General features: G+C 36.0%; 1 protein-coding gene across 1 annotated transcript in view; it reads left to right on the top strand.

Moving 5' to 3' along the window:
- Positions 1-17051, top strand: part of SOS2 (SOS Ras/Rho guanine nucleotide exchange factor 2) — a 97535-nt gene that overhangs the window by 19497 nt on the left and 60987 nt on the right. Inside the window, exons 3-5 of the mRNA XM_065940875.1 lie at positions 3939-4070; positions 4957-5121; positions 14762-14965. Of these exons, the coding sequence (XP_065796947.1) occupies positions 3939-4070; positions 4957-5121; positions 14762-14965 (501 nt within the window). The remainder of the gene's footprint in view (positions 1-3938; positions 4071-4956; positions 5122-14761; positions 14966-17051) is intronic.

Here is a 17051-nt window from a genome sequence, read left to right as displayed (position 1 = left end):
TTTGAAATTATCATGGAAACTGAAACCATTGAAATCATATGGGGGGGGTGTATGATCAATTCATTTTTGTCAAAGATGTCAAGGCAATTCAATGAGGAAAGTAAAGTTATTTGGCCAAAATAAGTGTTAAAACAACTGGATAAATTTTTGGTGGGGAAAAAACCCTTGAAATCAATCTCAGAAATTTAAGGTACATCATAATCTTAAAAATAACAGCTGAAACTATGAAGTTTCTAGAAGAAAATGCAGGAGAATATCTTTATAAGATGATGTTAAATTTTTTTTTACAGAGGACTCAAAATACCATAAATATCAAAAGAATAAAATTGATGTGAAGATAAAAATGATACAAGTCACAAACTAGGAAAATGCTTTCAAGATGTATTCCTTACAAAGGGCTTATATCCAGAATATGTTAAAAAAGAAAAACAATTACAAATCCATAATAAAAAGATTCTTTGCTCACCCAAATGAGCAAAAGTCTTGAACAGACAGTTCATAAAAGAACATATGAAAAAAAAAGAGCATATGAAAAGTATTCAAACTCATAATTCATAAGGGAAATAGAAATTTAAACTACAAGGAGATATTATTTCACACCCACTAAAAGAGATAAAGTTAAAGACTGATAACATGGAATACTGATGGGATGTAGAGCAACTGGAACTCTAAACATTGCTAGTAGGAGTATAAAATGGCATAACTACTTTGGAAAATTGTTTTGCAGTTTCGTTTCTTTTTTTTTTTTTTTTTTGCAGTTTCTTATAGTTAATTAAATACCTAACCTATGACCTTGCAGTTTTATTGCTGGGTATTTAATCCTAAGGAAATGAAAATATACCTTCACAAAGAGACTTATATAAGAATGTATAAGCAGTTTTATTCATAGCAGACAAAAATTGAAAACAGCTAAAATTTCCAGCTATAGGAAAATGGGAAAACAAATTGTGATAGATTCATAAAATAGAATACTACTTAGTAGTAAAATGAAGGAATAAACTATTGATATATGCAATAATATAGCTATAATCTACAGTTATCACATGGAGCAAAATATAAGCCAAACCCCAGAGAGTATGTATTTATTGATTCCAATTATATGAAAATCAGAAATAGCTTAAAGTAATGGTGATAGAAATCAGGATGGTGGCTGCTTATGAAGGTTGAGATTAAGATGATAGAAATTTTCTGTAATCTTAATTAGTGTGATGGTTACACAGGTGTAAACATTTTCTAAAACTCATCTAATTATACACTTAAGATCTGTGCATTTTACTGCATACAAATATTAGGTTCAATAAAGGACTATTGTAGAGTAAAGATATTTACTCATTGATTAAAAAAATGTACATATATGTATATATATGAATGAATGAATGTGAAAGTCATTCAGTCATATCTGACTCTTGGCAACCCCATAGACAGGGTTGCAACCCCCTGCCAGGCTGCCAGGCTCCTCTGTCCATGGAATTTTCCAGGCAAGAATACAGGAATGGGTAGCCATTTCCTTCTCCAGGGGATCTTCCCAACCCAGGGATCGAAGCCAGGTCTCCCACGTTGCAGGCGGATTCTTTACTGTCTGAGCTACCAGGGAAGCGTGTGTATGTGTACCTAAAAGATCGTGTGTAATTTAGTGCTGAAATTGTGTGTGTGTGTGTTTACCTAAAAGATCATGGGTAATTTAGTGCTAAAATACCTGTTTTGGCTCAGTTACATGTGCGTATTTCTAGATTTTTAGAAATATCTGTCAGTATAGTTTTTAAAAGTTACTTTGACATTATATTGTTTATATCACCTTTCTTTGAAGATTATTTTCTAACAATGCAGCAACTTCCAGGGTAAAAGATAATCTTATTTTGGAGTAATAGACCTCCTTTCTGCCTCATGAGAAACCTGTATGCAGGTCAAGAAGCAACAGTTAGAACCAGACATGGAACCAAGGACTGGTTCAAAATTTGGAAAGGAGTACAAAAGGCTGTGTACTGTCACCCTGCATATTTAAGTTCTATGCAGAGTACATCATGTGAAATGCTGGGCTGAATGACTCACAAGCTGGAATCAAAATTGCCAGGAGAAATATCAAGAACCGTAGCTGTGCAGATGATACCACTCTAATGGCAGAAAGTGAAGAGAAACTAAAGAGACTCTTGACGATGGTGAAAGAGGAGAGTGTAAAAGCTGGCTTAAAACTCAACATTCAGAAAACTAAGCATCTGGTCCCATCACTTCATGGCAAATATGGGGAAAAAATAGAAACAGTAACAGACTTTATTTTCTTGGGCTCCAAAGTCACTGCGGACATTGACTGCAGCCACGAAATTAAAAGACACTTGCTCCTTGGAGGAAAAGCTATGACAAATCTAGACAGCATATTAAAAAGCAAAGATACCACATTGCTGACCAGAGTCCATATAATCAAAGCTATAGTTTTTCCAGTAGTCACGTGTGGATGTGAGAGCTGGACCATAAAGAAGGCTGAGCTCCAAAGAATTGATGCTTTCGAATTGTGGTGCTGGAAAAGATTTCTTTAAAGTCTCTTAGACTGCAAGGAGATCAAATCTGTCAATCCTAAAGGAAATCAACCTTGAGTATTCATTGGAAAGACTGATGCTAAAGCTGAAATTCTAATACTTTTAGCCACCTGATGCAAAGAGCTGACTCACTAGAAAAGACCCTGATGCTGGGAAAGATTGAGGGGGGGAGTAGAAGGGTACGACAGAGGATGAGGTGGCTGGATGGCATCACCAACTCAATGGAGTTGAGTTAGAGCAAACTCTGGGAGATAGTGAAGGACGGAAGCCTGGTGTGCTGAAGTTCATGGGGGTCACAAAGAGTCAGACACGACTTAGCAACTGACAGTAACAACAATAGATCTATTAACATTTTCAGGGACTCTGGTAATTAGTGCATTTGTTTCCCTGTTCTCTGCTGTAAGAATTGGACATAATTAAATATAATAAATGGAGAAGGAAATGGCAACCCACTCCAGTATTCTTGCCTCGAGAATCCTGTGGACAGAGGAGCCTGGTGGGCTGCTGTCCATGGGGTCGCAGAAAGTCGGACATGACTGAAGCAACTTAGCGTGCATGCATGCACTGGAGAAGGAAATGGCAACCCACTCCAGTGTTCTTGCCTCAAGAATCCTGTGGGCAGAGGAGCCTGGTGGGCTGCCGCCTATGGGGTTGCACAGAGTCGGACACGACTGAAGCGACTTAGCAGCAGCAGCAGATATAATAAAAGCATACTTTTCGAAAGCTAAATATGCTAGAAGCTGAGAATATAATTTAAAAAATAGGAAATTCTGATGAATTGGACTTTGATTCAGTTATCATTACTTCTCATTATTCTTGCCAATTACTGGTAACATTTGTTAATAAGATTAGATGATATTAAAGGTTTGTATTGTTTTTGCCAAGTAATACATTTCTTTAAACTATTCTGAGCTCTGCCAACACTTGATTCTTTAAGAGGTACATGATATTTCTCCTTTTTAAAATTCTTCTCTATAAAACTCGGAGATTAGTAGAAGGAGAATGACTGCATAATAATTATAAATAACAAGTTAACAGCTTCTGCTGGGTAAACAATTTTAACCCTAGAAACTTTGATCTTAGAATCACTGACTTAGCATATTTTATGTTTGCTTTAATCTCTCACATTATTACTTTTTCTTTTTTTCCAATTTTATCTTAGTTATGCTTACACTTAAAACTTTCTGCTTAAGCTTCACCTTTTTGTTTACCTGTGGAAATTATGTGGAAAAATCTTGATAGCGTTTTGAGTTTTTTTAAACAAAAAGCTTTCATTTATTGCAGGAATCAGAACAGGTTATGTTAGTATTAACTGTTGGCATGAGAATGATGATGAAGTTAATTTTGTATGAACTTTTCTGTTTATGAGTACTTCTGTTAACGATAGTTCTGCTGTGATCTGAACAGGAACGAGTTCAAAAGACCTTTCCTCATCCAATTGATAAATGGGCTATTGCTGATGCACAGTCTGCCATAGAGAAACGAAAAAGAAGAAATCCTCTCCTACTGCCTGTGGACAAAATCCATCCTTCATTGAAGGTAAAAGCAAACAAGCAAACATACAAAAAGCAGACACACAAAAAAGCTTTGAGAAAAGTTGTTTTTAACAAATGGTCCTTTATATAGTATTTATGTATTTATTTACATAGTCTATGTGACTGTATGTGCAGTTGAATATGTCTGTACTTGTATATACACATACATACATACATATATGTTCTTTAATATATGCAAAAAGTAAAAAGAAATATACTCTGATAAAATCAGTTGCTTTTCAAATAGTATTAAAAGTTAATGATAAGAAATAATGCATCTTTTTGGCATCTTCTGATGACTGCTACCCTGATTGACTTTCAGCTTTTTGTTGTGTATAATGCAAAATCTACGGTGAGTTCAGAACTGTTCTTAAATTCATTTGTATTTGTTATAGATATTTTTATATACATTAGAAAAGTTGGGTGTTGGGTATTATTATTATTTAGTCTGTACAAAGTAACTGGTGTACCTGAATTTGAGTATCGTTTGGTAGCTGTTTCGAGATACCCCGCATATATGTCCTCCCCTCAGTAGAAACCATTATAATTTGGGAATATTAATTAAAAAATGCAAATATTTGTCAGATGGGTTTTGGATAATATATCAAGAGGTTTTCAGTGAAGTCTAGTCTAAGGTTTCTGTCTTAGAATCAACTATCTCTTCTTGTTTGATACTAAAGGCAGATTTGTTAGATTTTAAACATCAAAACCAAAACCCTGATACTGAGTGAACAGATCATTTTACATCCTGTGGTACCTTTGAGTTTAGACATTTGGCTTCTGGAAAGCTGTTTATAAGCAAGAATGTTAAATAAAAATTTTAAGTGTGTTTTAACTGCTAATTGACAGTGCTACCATTTTTGGAATTAAATTGCTTATTTTTTCCACAGGAAGTTTTAGGGTACAAAGTGGACTACCATGTGTCCCTGTATATTGTGGCTGTGCTGGAGTATATCTCAGCTGATATTTTGAAATTGGCTGGTAATTATGTTTTTAATATCCGACATTATGAAATATCTCAACAAGACATTAAAGTGTCAATGTGTGCAGATAAGGTAAGTGTTAAAAGGTATTTAAATTTAGCTAGAATGCTAGTGATTGTATGTCACTTCTATCTTTGTTTTTTAACACATGGTTATATTAGTGATTTTTATAATTCCTAGTGTTGAAAGACAGGAAAATGGTGGACTTACAGACGAATAACCACGATATTTTCAGATTTTTCAGCATGTGATGGGATGAGAATCTCTTTTTTCCCATCAAAACTTTTTTACCTGCAGAGAAAAAAACATCCAAAGCCTTAAACAAGTTTAAAAAAAGTAGTTTGAGATTTGTATTTTTAGAAAGAGAATAAAACTAGAATATTCAGATACTTTTAAGTTTAAGAAGTAATTTTGAAAAACATACTTCAATTTTGCAGCATAATTCAGTGGGGCACAAGGAAAGAGAAGATTTTACAATGCCAGAGTTACTTTCTTCTGATCATTTTTTTTGTTGTTGTTACTTTATTCTTCCTGGCTGTAAGCTATTGATGAAAGAAATTGAGTCTTTTATTTTCCTCTCTCCTCCTTTTCTTCCCTTTCTACTTTCTTCCTTTTTTTTTCTTACTTTTGAAATCAACATTTTTGAATGCCTGTTATGTGTCAGATACTGCCCTGAGCAATGTACAACATTGAACATATCAGCAGTCCCTGTGTTAGAAGGAATTTATTTTAGTGGGTAATAAAAGTATTATAAACAAATAATTGCAGTAAAAGATAATTAAAGCTGTTATTATACAAATGAATCAAAGGTGCAGTGGAGAAAGGGATTACCTCTGGATAGGGAAGACCAGAAACACTTCATAGAGAAGTGCCTAAGCTAGACCCCTAGGTGTGAATTACTCCCAGGATCTGGCCTAGGCCACTGGTTCTTCACCTTGCACATCAGAATTACCAGTATTCTTTAAAAGAATACTGACGTCTGCATCTTACCCCTAGAGGTTCTTGTTTACTTGACCTGGGATTGGCCTCTAGGCTCACAAGTGATCCTGATGTACGGTTAACAATTGAGAGCCATTGTACTATGCCGTAGTCTCAAAAATGATTTTTCACTTAAATTTTATTGTAGAAATTCCTTGTTATTTCTGTTTTGGCTTCTGAAAAAATGAAAAAAAATGATTATATGTTTTTTTAACTTAGTCTCTAGCTCAGACTTTTAGAAAAGTTGCATGTACAAAAAAAGATACTCCCTTGTACCCTAAACCACTTGAGAGTAGGTTATTGACATAGTTTAGTGTATCATATGAACAAAAACAGTTTCCTGTATAATCACACTATGACAGTCAAAATCCAGGAAATGAATGCTGATACATTATATTATGTAATCCTCAGACGCCATTCAGGTTTTGCCAGTTGTCGCAATGACGTCTTTCATAGCAGAATGATCCTGTTCAGAATCATGTGTTGTGTTTAGTTGTCATGTATCTTTTTTTTCTCCTTGTTCACTCTGGAACAGTTCATTCTTCCTTTAACTTTTATGACCTTGACATTTTTAAGGATTATGCTTATTAATGTTTAAAATGCTCTTCAGTTTTTTCTGATATTTTCTCTTGCTAAATTTCAGGTTATGTATGGAGCTGTGGCAGAAATGCCATAGAAGTTCTTCTCATTGTACTTTCTCACACGACACACAGTTTTGATGTGTCCCACTTTTGGTGATGGTCACTTCAGTCCCCTGATTAAGGGTTTGTCTTCTAGATTTCTCTACTTTAAAGGACTTCTTACCCTCTGGTAATAAATATTTTGTAGAGTATCTTATGGCTATGTAATATCTTGTTCCTCATCACACTTTCTGGTGGTTAGTCGCTAAGTCGTGTCCAACTCTTGCTACCCAATGGGCTGTAGCCTACCGAGCTCCTCTGTCCATGGGATTCTCCAGGCAAGAATACTGGAGTGGGTTGCCATTTCCTTCTCCAGAGGATCTTCCCGAGCCAGGGGTCGAACCCAGGTCTCCTGCATTGCAGGCAGATTCTTTACTAACTGAGCTGTGGTTTATTTTAATATGGACTCATTGATTCTTATTTTATTTAGTGGAACATAGCTCATTACTTCATTAGTTATTTTGACATTCAGATTGTCTCAAGTTGGCCATTGGGAACTCCTTCAGTTTGCTTCTCTGTCCCTGTCTCTCTTTTGACATAAGATGCTCCAGGCTCAACTTGTTCTTTACCTGACTACTCAAGCCTGGAATTAGTTGTTTTCTAAAAATTCCTGGTTCCTTTTAGTGGAGAATGGTATTTAGAAACCATGATCTTGGTGCTCGATGAGCTCATTGATACTGGAGTGTTACTCCTCTGATCTCTTCAAGGTCAGAATTAGGGAGTGCATGTGTATGTGTATACATAAATACATGGGCTTCCCTGGTGGCTCAGTGGTAAAGAATCTGCCTGCCAAAGCAGGAGATGTGGGTTTGATCCCTGGATTGGGTAGATCCCCTGGAGAAGGAAATGGCAACCCACTCCAGTATTCTTGCCTCTGAGAAATCCTGTGGACCGAGGAGCCTGGTGGACTACAGTCATGGGGTCACGAAAGGGTCAGACAAAACTTAGTGACTGAGACAACAATAATAACACATACATATACATCTATATTTATATCTTATATATCTTTAGATGAGTTCTCTTCAGTCCAGGTTCATTACCACAGACTTTATTTTTGCCTCCCCTTCTTTACATTTGTAATTCCGTTATCTGATAGTGAGAAACCTGGCTCCTGTTTTTCTTAATATATTTTTTTGTTTGATCAACCCTTCTGTATGTGACCAGTCTCCCAGCAGGCCTATCTCCCCACACTGGTGTAGACACCCTATTTTGGCATAGAAACCTTTCTCCTTTGTATACTTTCTCCTAACCCTCCTCAAATTCTGACAATCCCATCTTGGTCCACTGCTGCTGGACCAACTTCCCATGCAAATATGCTCCTTACCCACTAGGGCTCCAGCACCCTGCATCAAGCTGCCCTGTTGTATGGATAGTCTCTATACTCTGATTGATCTCTAACATCTTGTGCCCCCAACCTTCCACTCCTGTAAACACCCTCCCTACCCCTCTCAGGAACTGGCACGCTGGGATGGGCCACTGCAGCTTTTCCCCACACCCTCACGCAGGAATTCCTCCTTTATTTGCCCCATTCCTCCACTCTCTGCCCCGAACAGTGGCCTTGGACGGGACTATTGACAGACTGTGGGAAGGGGAGACTTTATTTTATATCTGAGTCAGGTAACTTTTCTGTGACTTTTTTTAAAAGCAAAAGTAGTCAAACAATAAATGCTGGAGAGGGTGTGGAGAAAAGGGAACCCTCTTACACTGTTGGTGGGAATGCAAACTAGTACAGCCACTATGGAAAACAGTGTGGAGATTTCTTAAAAAACTGGAAATAGAACTGCCATATGACCCAGCAATCCCACTTCTGGGCATACACACTGAGGAAACCAGATCTGAAAGAGACACGTGCACCCCAATGTTCATCGCAGCACTGTTTATAATAGTCAGGACATGGAAGCAACCTAGATGCCCATCAGCAGACGAATGGATAAGGAAGCTGTGGTACATATACACCATGGAATATTACTCAGCCGTTAAAAAGAATTCATTTCAATCAGTTCTAATGAGATGGATGAAAGTGGAGCCCATTATACAGAGTGAAGTAAGCCAGAAAGATAAAGAACATTATAGCATACTAACACATATATATGGAATTTAGAAAGATGGTAACGATAACCCTATATGCAAAACAGAAAAAGAGACACAGAAGTACAGAACAGACTTTTGAACTCTGTGGGAGAAGGTGAGGGTGGGATGTTTCGAAAGAACAGCATGTATATTATCTATGGTGAAACACATCACCAGCCCAGGTGAGATGCATGAGACAAGTGCTCGGGCCTGGTGCACTGGGAGGACCCTGAGGAGTCCGGTGGAGAGGGAGGTGGGAGGGGGGATTGGGATGGGGAATACGTGTAACTCTATGGCTGATTCATGTCAGTGTATGACAAAACCCACTGAAATGTTGTGAAGTAATTAGCCTCCAACTAATTAAAAAAAAATAAAATAAAAAAAAAAGCAAAAAAAAGAAAGCAAAAGTAGTTAAATTCTTAGACAATTATAAAAATTACAAGAGACCAGATCTACATGCAGATTGACAGGTGGTAGTCACATAGTGTCTGTTTGAGCGCTGGGGAGCTTATTGCTCATAAAACTGTCTTTTCCTTTTTATAGAATTCTAGTTAGGTGAAGTGTCTTCCTCATAGAAAGTTAAAATTAACTTTCCTATTAACTTTTTTCCAGAATAGCTGTTTTTTATTAGCCAGAATATACTTGATAATTCAATATGTACAATTTTAAACGTACCATGCTTTTAAAAAAATTTTTTTGGATGGAATTATACAAAAGAGAATTTATTAAAATTCAGAGCATTTTTAGAGTACAAACCTGTAGTAGAACTATAAATATAAAGTATGGCATGCATTAAAAAGTTTTTTACTGAAATATAATTGATTTTCAATGTTGTGTTTAATTTCTATTGTGCAGCAAAGTAACTTAGTTATATATATATATACATGCTTTTTTTCATACTCCTTTCTATTACAGTTTATCATAGAATATTGAATATAGTTTCATATGCTATACAGGAGGACCTTATTATTTATCCATCCTATATATAAAAAGCTAGTTTGCATCTGACTTTCCTATTAACTTTTTTTTTTTTTTTAACTTTGATTCATTAATTCTAATCTCTCTTCTGGACTACGTTAGATAAGATGAAACTGTTTTTCATAATAAGTCATTCCATTATTTAAAGCATTCTTCCATGTACTAAATTTTCACCTTTTGAGACTTTGCAAACCAATCTTTTGGACTGGTTTTCAGATTTTCATTGAATTGCTCTTAGACTGTAATTTCTAAAATAAAGACAACAGTCTAGATTTGTTCTGACCTCACAAAGTGCAATGAAACGCCTACTTCCTTTATTCAATATGATGTTCTTTTATAATTTTACCATTAACTTTTGGGAGCACACATGTTGTTCTGTTTACTTATTGAGTTTACAGATGTCTCAACTCCCTAGGACTTTTCACTGGAGATACTAGTATGTTAGATGTCTTAACTCCCTAGGACTTCTCACGTGAGATACTAGTATGTTATATCTTTGATTTCTTATAATGTGTGCTATTGGTTTTTTTTTTTTCTCATCCAAGTTTGAGTTCAAATTTATCTCTCTAAAACTTAATACTGTTATTGAGACTATGTCCAGCATATCAAGATATTATAAAAATCTGATTTTGTCATTGATCATTGTAGATATCCTACTAGCTTTTTGTAATATATGCCAGTCTAAGAAACTTAGTTTGTTTCAGTTTGAATTATTATTAAAAATATTAGAAAAAGTGTAATAGGTGATATTCCTCACATAATGTTATTAGAGGCATACTTCTAGATTAATAAATTACCACTTTTTTTCACTATGGCCTTTTAGTCAGCTGCCATTTCACCTCTTTGTCTAATTCGGGGGTCAGCAGGCTTTATCTGTAAAGGACCAGGTGAGTGGGTGAATATTTTAGGTTTTGTGGGCTATATATATGTTCACCTTTCTTGGAACCACTCATCTTTGCTTTTGTAACAGGAAAGCAGCCATAAAATAATGAGTGTAGGCTGTGTTCTAGTAAAACTTTATTTATACAAAAGGTAGTAGGCTCATTGTGGCCTGTGGGCTGTAGTTTGCCCATCCTTTTCTCCTGTGATTCCAAATTTGTCACAAGAGACTGTCATATGTATAGCAAAGATCCAGATGACTTTATTTGTGGGACTAGTCATGTGAATGGAGTAATGAGGCTAGTGTGATATGGTGTAATCTTAGTAAATCTAGACTGATTTCCTATGAGCACTATTTCAGGAACTTATAAACCATCTGTTTAATAAACTGTTCAAATAAGTGCTTTCTAGAGGTCTGTGTAATTTCCCAGACAAGGTCATATAATTTGACAGAGAACTTGAGAATCAAGTTTTTTTCTACACTTAAAAAAGCAGCATTTGACTATATGATGTATTCTGGCCCATCAGAGATTGCTGACAATAGTTAGATGATCATAGGAAGGAATTTTAAAGCTCAACCCTTCATATATTTGTCACTATTGAGGAAAATAGTATTCAGATTGGAAAAATAGAAAATACATGCTTGAGAGGAAATTTGATGTTTAAGCAAGGCAAGAGAGAGTAAGAGCACAGAGCTGTTCTGAAGATTATTTCTGTGGACCCAGATGTAATAGGAGTTGAAATCTTCTGTATTTTTTGTTGTTGTTGTTGTAATATTTCTCCAACTGCTCAAAGAACCGATTCTCCTTTACTATTCTTGTGAACGTGACCAAGAACTGCTTTTATTGTCCTAACATTTATTCTGATCCTTAACTCATTTAGTCTTTAGCCGTTCATTACAAGTCCTGAGTCTGCTCATTCACTCAGTTGTGTCTGACTCTTTGCAGTCCCTGGGGGACTATAGCCCCGCCCCCACCCCAGGTTCCCCTGTCCATGGGCTTATCCCAGCAAGAATCCTGGAGTGGGTTGCCATTTCCTCACCCAAGATATCTTCCCTATCCAGGGATCAAACCCCTGTCTCCAGTGTGTTCCTCCATTGGCAGGTGGATTCTTCACTCCTGAGCCACCTGGGAAGGTTATTACAAGTTATTACAAGTCTTAGCAATTTGCAAACATACAATACATGTATGCTCTTTAAGCAGGTATCTTTTGTGCATTTACTGTGCGTCAGATGTTGTGGATTTTAAGATGAAATTATGGCTTTTAGCCGTAGAAATGTCCATATAAGTTAGGTGTTTATATAGAAAAGAGAGAGGATGCTTTTGGAGGACTGAAGCCAGGGAAAAGATTTTGATGGAGTTCAGGAGGAGTTGGGAAAAGCTATACAAAGACAATTATATTTGAGCTAAGTGATGAAAATTACTAAGGATTTATCAGGTGAATAAATGTGAGAGTTGGAAGGAAAGAGAAGTAAGAGAAGGTGTTCTAGACAGGAGAATAAAAGGACCTGACCAGTTTTAAGAGCTGTTTGTGAGTTGGAGTTAAAAAAGATTTGGGGACTGATTTGGTGTGAAAGTTGAGAAGGGTTCCCAGCACGCTGGCCCGGAACCAGGGCGGGTCCCCGAGGGGAGGTTAAGGCACAGACAAGGGGCCCCTGCGGCCCTGACCGTGCAGCGAGTGAGCCGCAGATGGACCGCAAAGTCAAGAGTAAGGACAAGTTTTCTAGCTATGAAGGTGAGGTAGATGATGTTTGATTAGTGATTCTGAAGTGGAGTGTACATGTATGGGTTTATCAGACGGAGAGATACCTAGCAAGTCTTTCATAACACTTGTCTAGATTCCAGAGAGTTTCTGACATAAATATTTAGTGAGTCATTATCTAGTGATTGAAAATCATCTAAGAAGGTGAGCTCACTCAGGAGAAAATATAGTAGATGTTTCAGACTGATGGCCTGCTAGTGAATAGGGGTTCTCCACCTAGTGAATAGGGGCTCCATGTTTATTTTTAAAATTTTTGAATTATTTGCAATCTGTTTATATTTACAAATATGAAAATTCTGCATAAAATCTAGATTTCAGACTCTTCTTGAAAAAAGAAAATAAAAATGCCTGACAAAATAGCTACCATTGAGCACACTTTCCTGTTTAGGTCCATGCACCTTCTAGTTTGCCACACTGCCTGTCACCTGTTATGTTTTAACATGATGTATTATCTGCCTGACTCCTGTAGCATTTACATTCAGGATTTTGGGTGTCGTGTGGCCAAAACAGTTCCAAAAATGGGACCCTTCAGTGGGTGGCAGGGAAGGTAAGTAGTAGAGAAGGAGGCTTCACTGACAGAATGGTGTATGAGAAGCCAATGGAAGAGAAAGTTTTAAGAAGTTCTGGTTAGCTGTGTTAATAACTAGAGAAAACAAAAAGATATTCAGACATTATTAGTGAGTTTCAGTAGAGTGGTGAGCTTGAGAACTAAGAAATTAGAGATACCAAGTACAGACTACTTTAAAAATATCTCTAGTGGGGAAGAGAAGACAATTCTATGTCATACTTTCCATTCCTTTGTGTGTCTGCTTAAAATCAGATTTCATTAGCTAATTCCCTGTGTAGCCCCAGTGGTTTCTTCAAAGGTCTTAAATGGTTGAAAATGGGAGGCGATGATGTTCAGTTGCAGGAGGGCGAGTTGGATGGAGGGGGCAATGAAGAGAAGAGGGATTTTAGAGTATCACAGGAGATGAGGCTGGGGAGGTGGGCTGGGGTTAAATTATAAGTGGCTTTATCTTCATGAAATTAGAATTGTGTACTGAAAGCAATGAAATCCAGTATCATGTTTATGTAGGATGTGACACAATTTGGTTTTAGGAACATAATTTTGGAACTGGGGTTTGGGAGAAACCTGTGGCAAGGAGGTCATATTGCATAACCTTCTAAGAAGTGATGTAGCTGCTGATAGTCTGATTTGAAGATTGGAGGGTAATGGAGAGAACTGACCAGATTTAAGAAATATTTTTGAGTTAGATTTAAAAGATCAGGAAAGCAGAATTCATATTTATTTTGCTTATTGCTATATCTTACCAACATCTGGCACAATTTCTGGTGATCAGTAGATATTTTTGAGAATGAATGAATATCTCATATTATCAGAATTTGCTCATTCTCTTAATTGTTTTACTCTTGGAGCTTCCTTTTTGGAAGTGTGGTTTTTTTTTCCCTCCTAAATTCTAAGAAAGTAGTTTTCAGTTAGTCTTGCATATATAATTAAGTAGGTCCAATTTTTCTTTTCTCTTTAAACTATCAATATTTTTAATTCTAAAAAGTATAGTCACCTTTTTCCTATTGATTTTAGTATACAGCTAGCTCCTGCATGTTGGTTGACTCAAGTCCATATTACCAATCTTTATTCTTTCCTGAAAGGAGAAATTGTCACTATAGCAATTTAAGCATCTGTGGGATGCTTGATTTTAATAAATGAACTTTTTATAGCAGTTGTTAGTGTAGTAAATATGCATCAGAAAAGCATCATGCTATTACTGTATTTTGTCTCTTGTTTCATTTTTCTCCTTCAAACTCCACTTAAGTGCACCTAAGCATTCTTATAGTAGGATAAAGAACTACTATTTTTAATGCCTGTTATTTGCTAGTCATAATAATATGCATTTTATGTCCTTTACCTCATTGAATTCTTTCATCAATAACATACATGTAAGGGATCTGACTTTCAAAGGAATAAATAACTTGTCTGTAATCACAGGTAAATGATAGAACTGTGATTTTCGGCTCAGATTGTTCTCCAAATGTGTGCTGTTTTTGCTATTGTATATTTTGTGTTTACATGTATGTATGTATATTTATATACACAGAGACACACATGTATTTGTGTACATAATATGTGTATATATGTATTTCATTATTAGATTTATTTTCATAAATGTTTATTTTTCTATATCTAGTTTTATTTGAACATTATCTCACTTCAGCTTATCATATTTCTCTTTAGTTTTATTTTATAAATTTGGCCTATAATACACATAGCTCTCATTGTTTAATAATACTTTAATTCCAAGTACTTTGAAATGATCTTATAACAGTAAGGACAATGAGTTTATTCATTACTGATTTATATTTCTTAGGTTTTGATGGACATGTTTGATCAGGATGACATAGGCTTGGTTTCTCTTTGTGAAGATGAACCTAGTTCTTCAGGTGAATTAAACTACTATGACCTTGTTAGAACTGAAATTGCAGAAGAAAGACAGTATCTACGGGAACTAAATATGATCATAAAAGTGTTTCGAGAAGCTTTTCTTTCTGACAGAAAGCTGTTTAAACCTTCTGTAAGTACCTTTTTGGGTTTGAAAGTCTGTCTACCCCCAAATGTCAGATAGTAGCTTAAAAATCATAAATAGTAACTTTATAAACTTAGTGAGTATGTAAAACAAAAATATGGTTTTGTATAGTACTGTGGTATTGTTTCGCTTTATTTAAATTTTTTCAGTTTTTTATTGAAATATAATTGATACACATTCCCGAATGAGTTGTAGGTATACAGAATAGTGATTCACAAGTCTTAAAGTTTATGCTCCATTTATCGTTAGTATAAATTATTGGCTGTATTCCTCATGTTGTACAATACATCCTGGTAGCCTATCTTATACACGATAGTTTTTACCTACCACTTCCCCAGCTCTACAGTGCCTCTGTTCCCCACAATGGTAACCACTGGTTTGTCCTCTATATCTATGAGTCTGTTTCTTTTTTGTTGTTGTTATAGTCACTAGCTTTTTGTATTTTTTATTTTTTTTTATTTATTTTTTTTTTGTATTTTTTAGATTCCACATATAATTGATATTTGTCTTTCTCTGTCCAACTTAATTCACTTAGCCCTCCCAAGTCCATTCATGTTGCTGCAGATGGCAAAATTTCATCTTTTTATGGCTGCATAGTGTTCCATTGTGTATATATACCACTTCTTTATCCATTCATCTATTGAGGGATACTTAAGTTTCTTCCATATCTTGGTAATTGTAAATAATGCTGCTATGAACACTGGGGATATTGTGGGAGTTTTTTTTGAAAGAAAGTTACCAACTTTAAATCAATTGATTTCTTATAGAGCTTTGCCCATATTTCTGTGACAAAATCATGCTGTGGGTTTTTTAGTACATGAATTGTTACATTAATATGTTCAGTGACAATGAGAATTAGACACAAAATTAAGGGAATTACACTGGAATAAAATCTCTTTCTACTGTGCAATATTTGAGACTTATAGTTATTCATTTGAAGATGGTGAAAGAAATTTATGGTCTAGAAAGATATACATTCTTTCCTGTCTTTTGGTAAGTACTTTAGGCCAGTATAAAGCTTTAATAGTGAGACTTTTTAAGAAAAAGAGTTTATATGGAATGTCTCATAAACAAAGGCAGAGTAGCAGAGTTCTACTCTGTCAGGTAGGAATGCGATGAATTATCATGGGGATCCAGGAGAGTCTTGTCCATGTTTATCTTACCTCTGTAGTTTTCTAAGGAATCTAGCTAGACAGATACTGTGTTTGTTTGTTTGTTTTGTTTAGATTTCTTTTTCTTTCCTTCCTTTCTTACATGATTTATTTTTCCTTGGATGTCTGAGTGTCTTTCCCTTTGAATTCTTGGCTTTTCTCTTATTTCCTGACTTCCTCTCTCACATAACTATTGTGTGTGTAAGTGTGTGTGTTCAGTCCCTAAATTGTGTCCGATTCTTTTTAACCCCTTGGACTGCAGCACGCCAGGCTTCTCTGTCCTTCATGATCTCCCAGAGTTTGTTCAAACCCGTGTCCATCCAGTCGGTGATGCCATCCAACCCTCTCATCCTCTCTCGTCCCCTTCTCCTCCTGCCCTCAATCTTTCCCAGCATCAGGGTCTTTTCCCATGAGTCAGTTCTTTGCATCAGATGGCCAAAGTATTGGAGCTTCTGCGTCAGTCCTTCCAATGAATATTCAGGGTTGATTTCTTTTAGGATTGACCGGTTTAATCTCCTTACTGTCCAAGGGACTCTCAAGAGTCTTCTCTAGCACCACAGTTCAAAAGCATCAATTTTTTGGTGTTCAGCCTTCTCTATGGTCCAACCCTCACATCTGCGCATGACTACTGGAAAATTCATAGCTTTGATTATAGGGACCTTTGTCGGCAAAGGGATGTCTTTTCTTTTTAACACACTGTCTAGGTTTGTCATAACTTTCTTGCCAAGGAACAAGTGTCTTTTAATTTCATGGCTAGAGTCACTGTCCACGGTGATTTTGGAGCCCTAGAAAATAAAGTCTGTCACTGTTTCTATTTTTTCCCCATCTATTTGCCATGAAGTCATGGGACTGGATACTATGATCTTTGTTTTTTGAATGTTGAATTTTAAGCCAGCTTTTTCACTCTCCCCTCTTACCTTCAT

The sequence above is a fragment of the Muntiacus reevesi genome, chromosome 7, assembly GCF_963930625.1.
Source record: "Muntiacus reevesi chromosome 7, mMunRee1.1, whole genome shotgun sequence".
Classification (NCBI taxonomy): domain Eukaryota; kingdom Metazoa; phylum Chordata; class Mammalia; order Artiodactyla; family Cervidae; genus Muntiacus; species Muntiacus reevesi.
The sequence above is the reverse complement of the archived record's forward strand: the minus strand, read 5'-3'. Positions and strand labels throughout refer to the sequence as shown.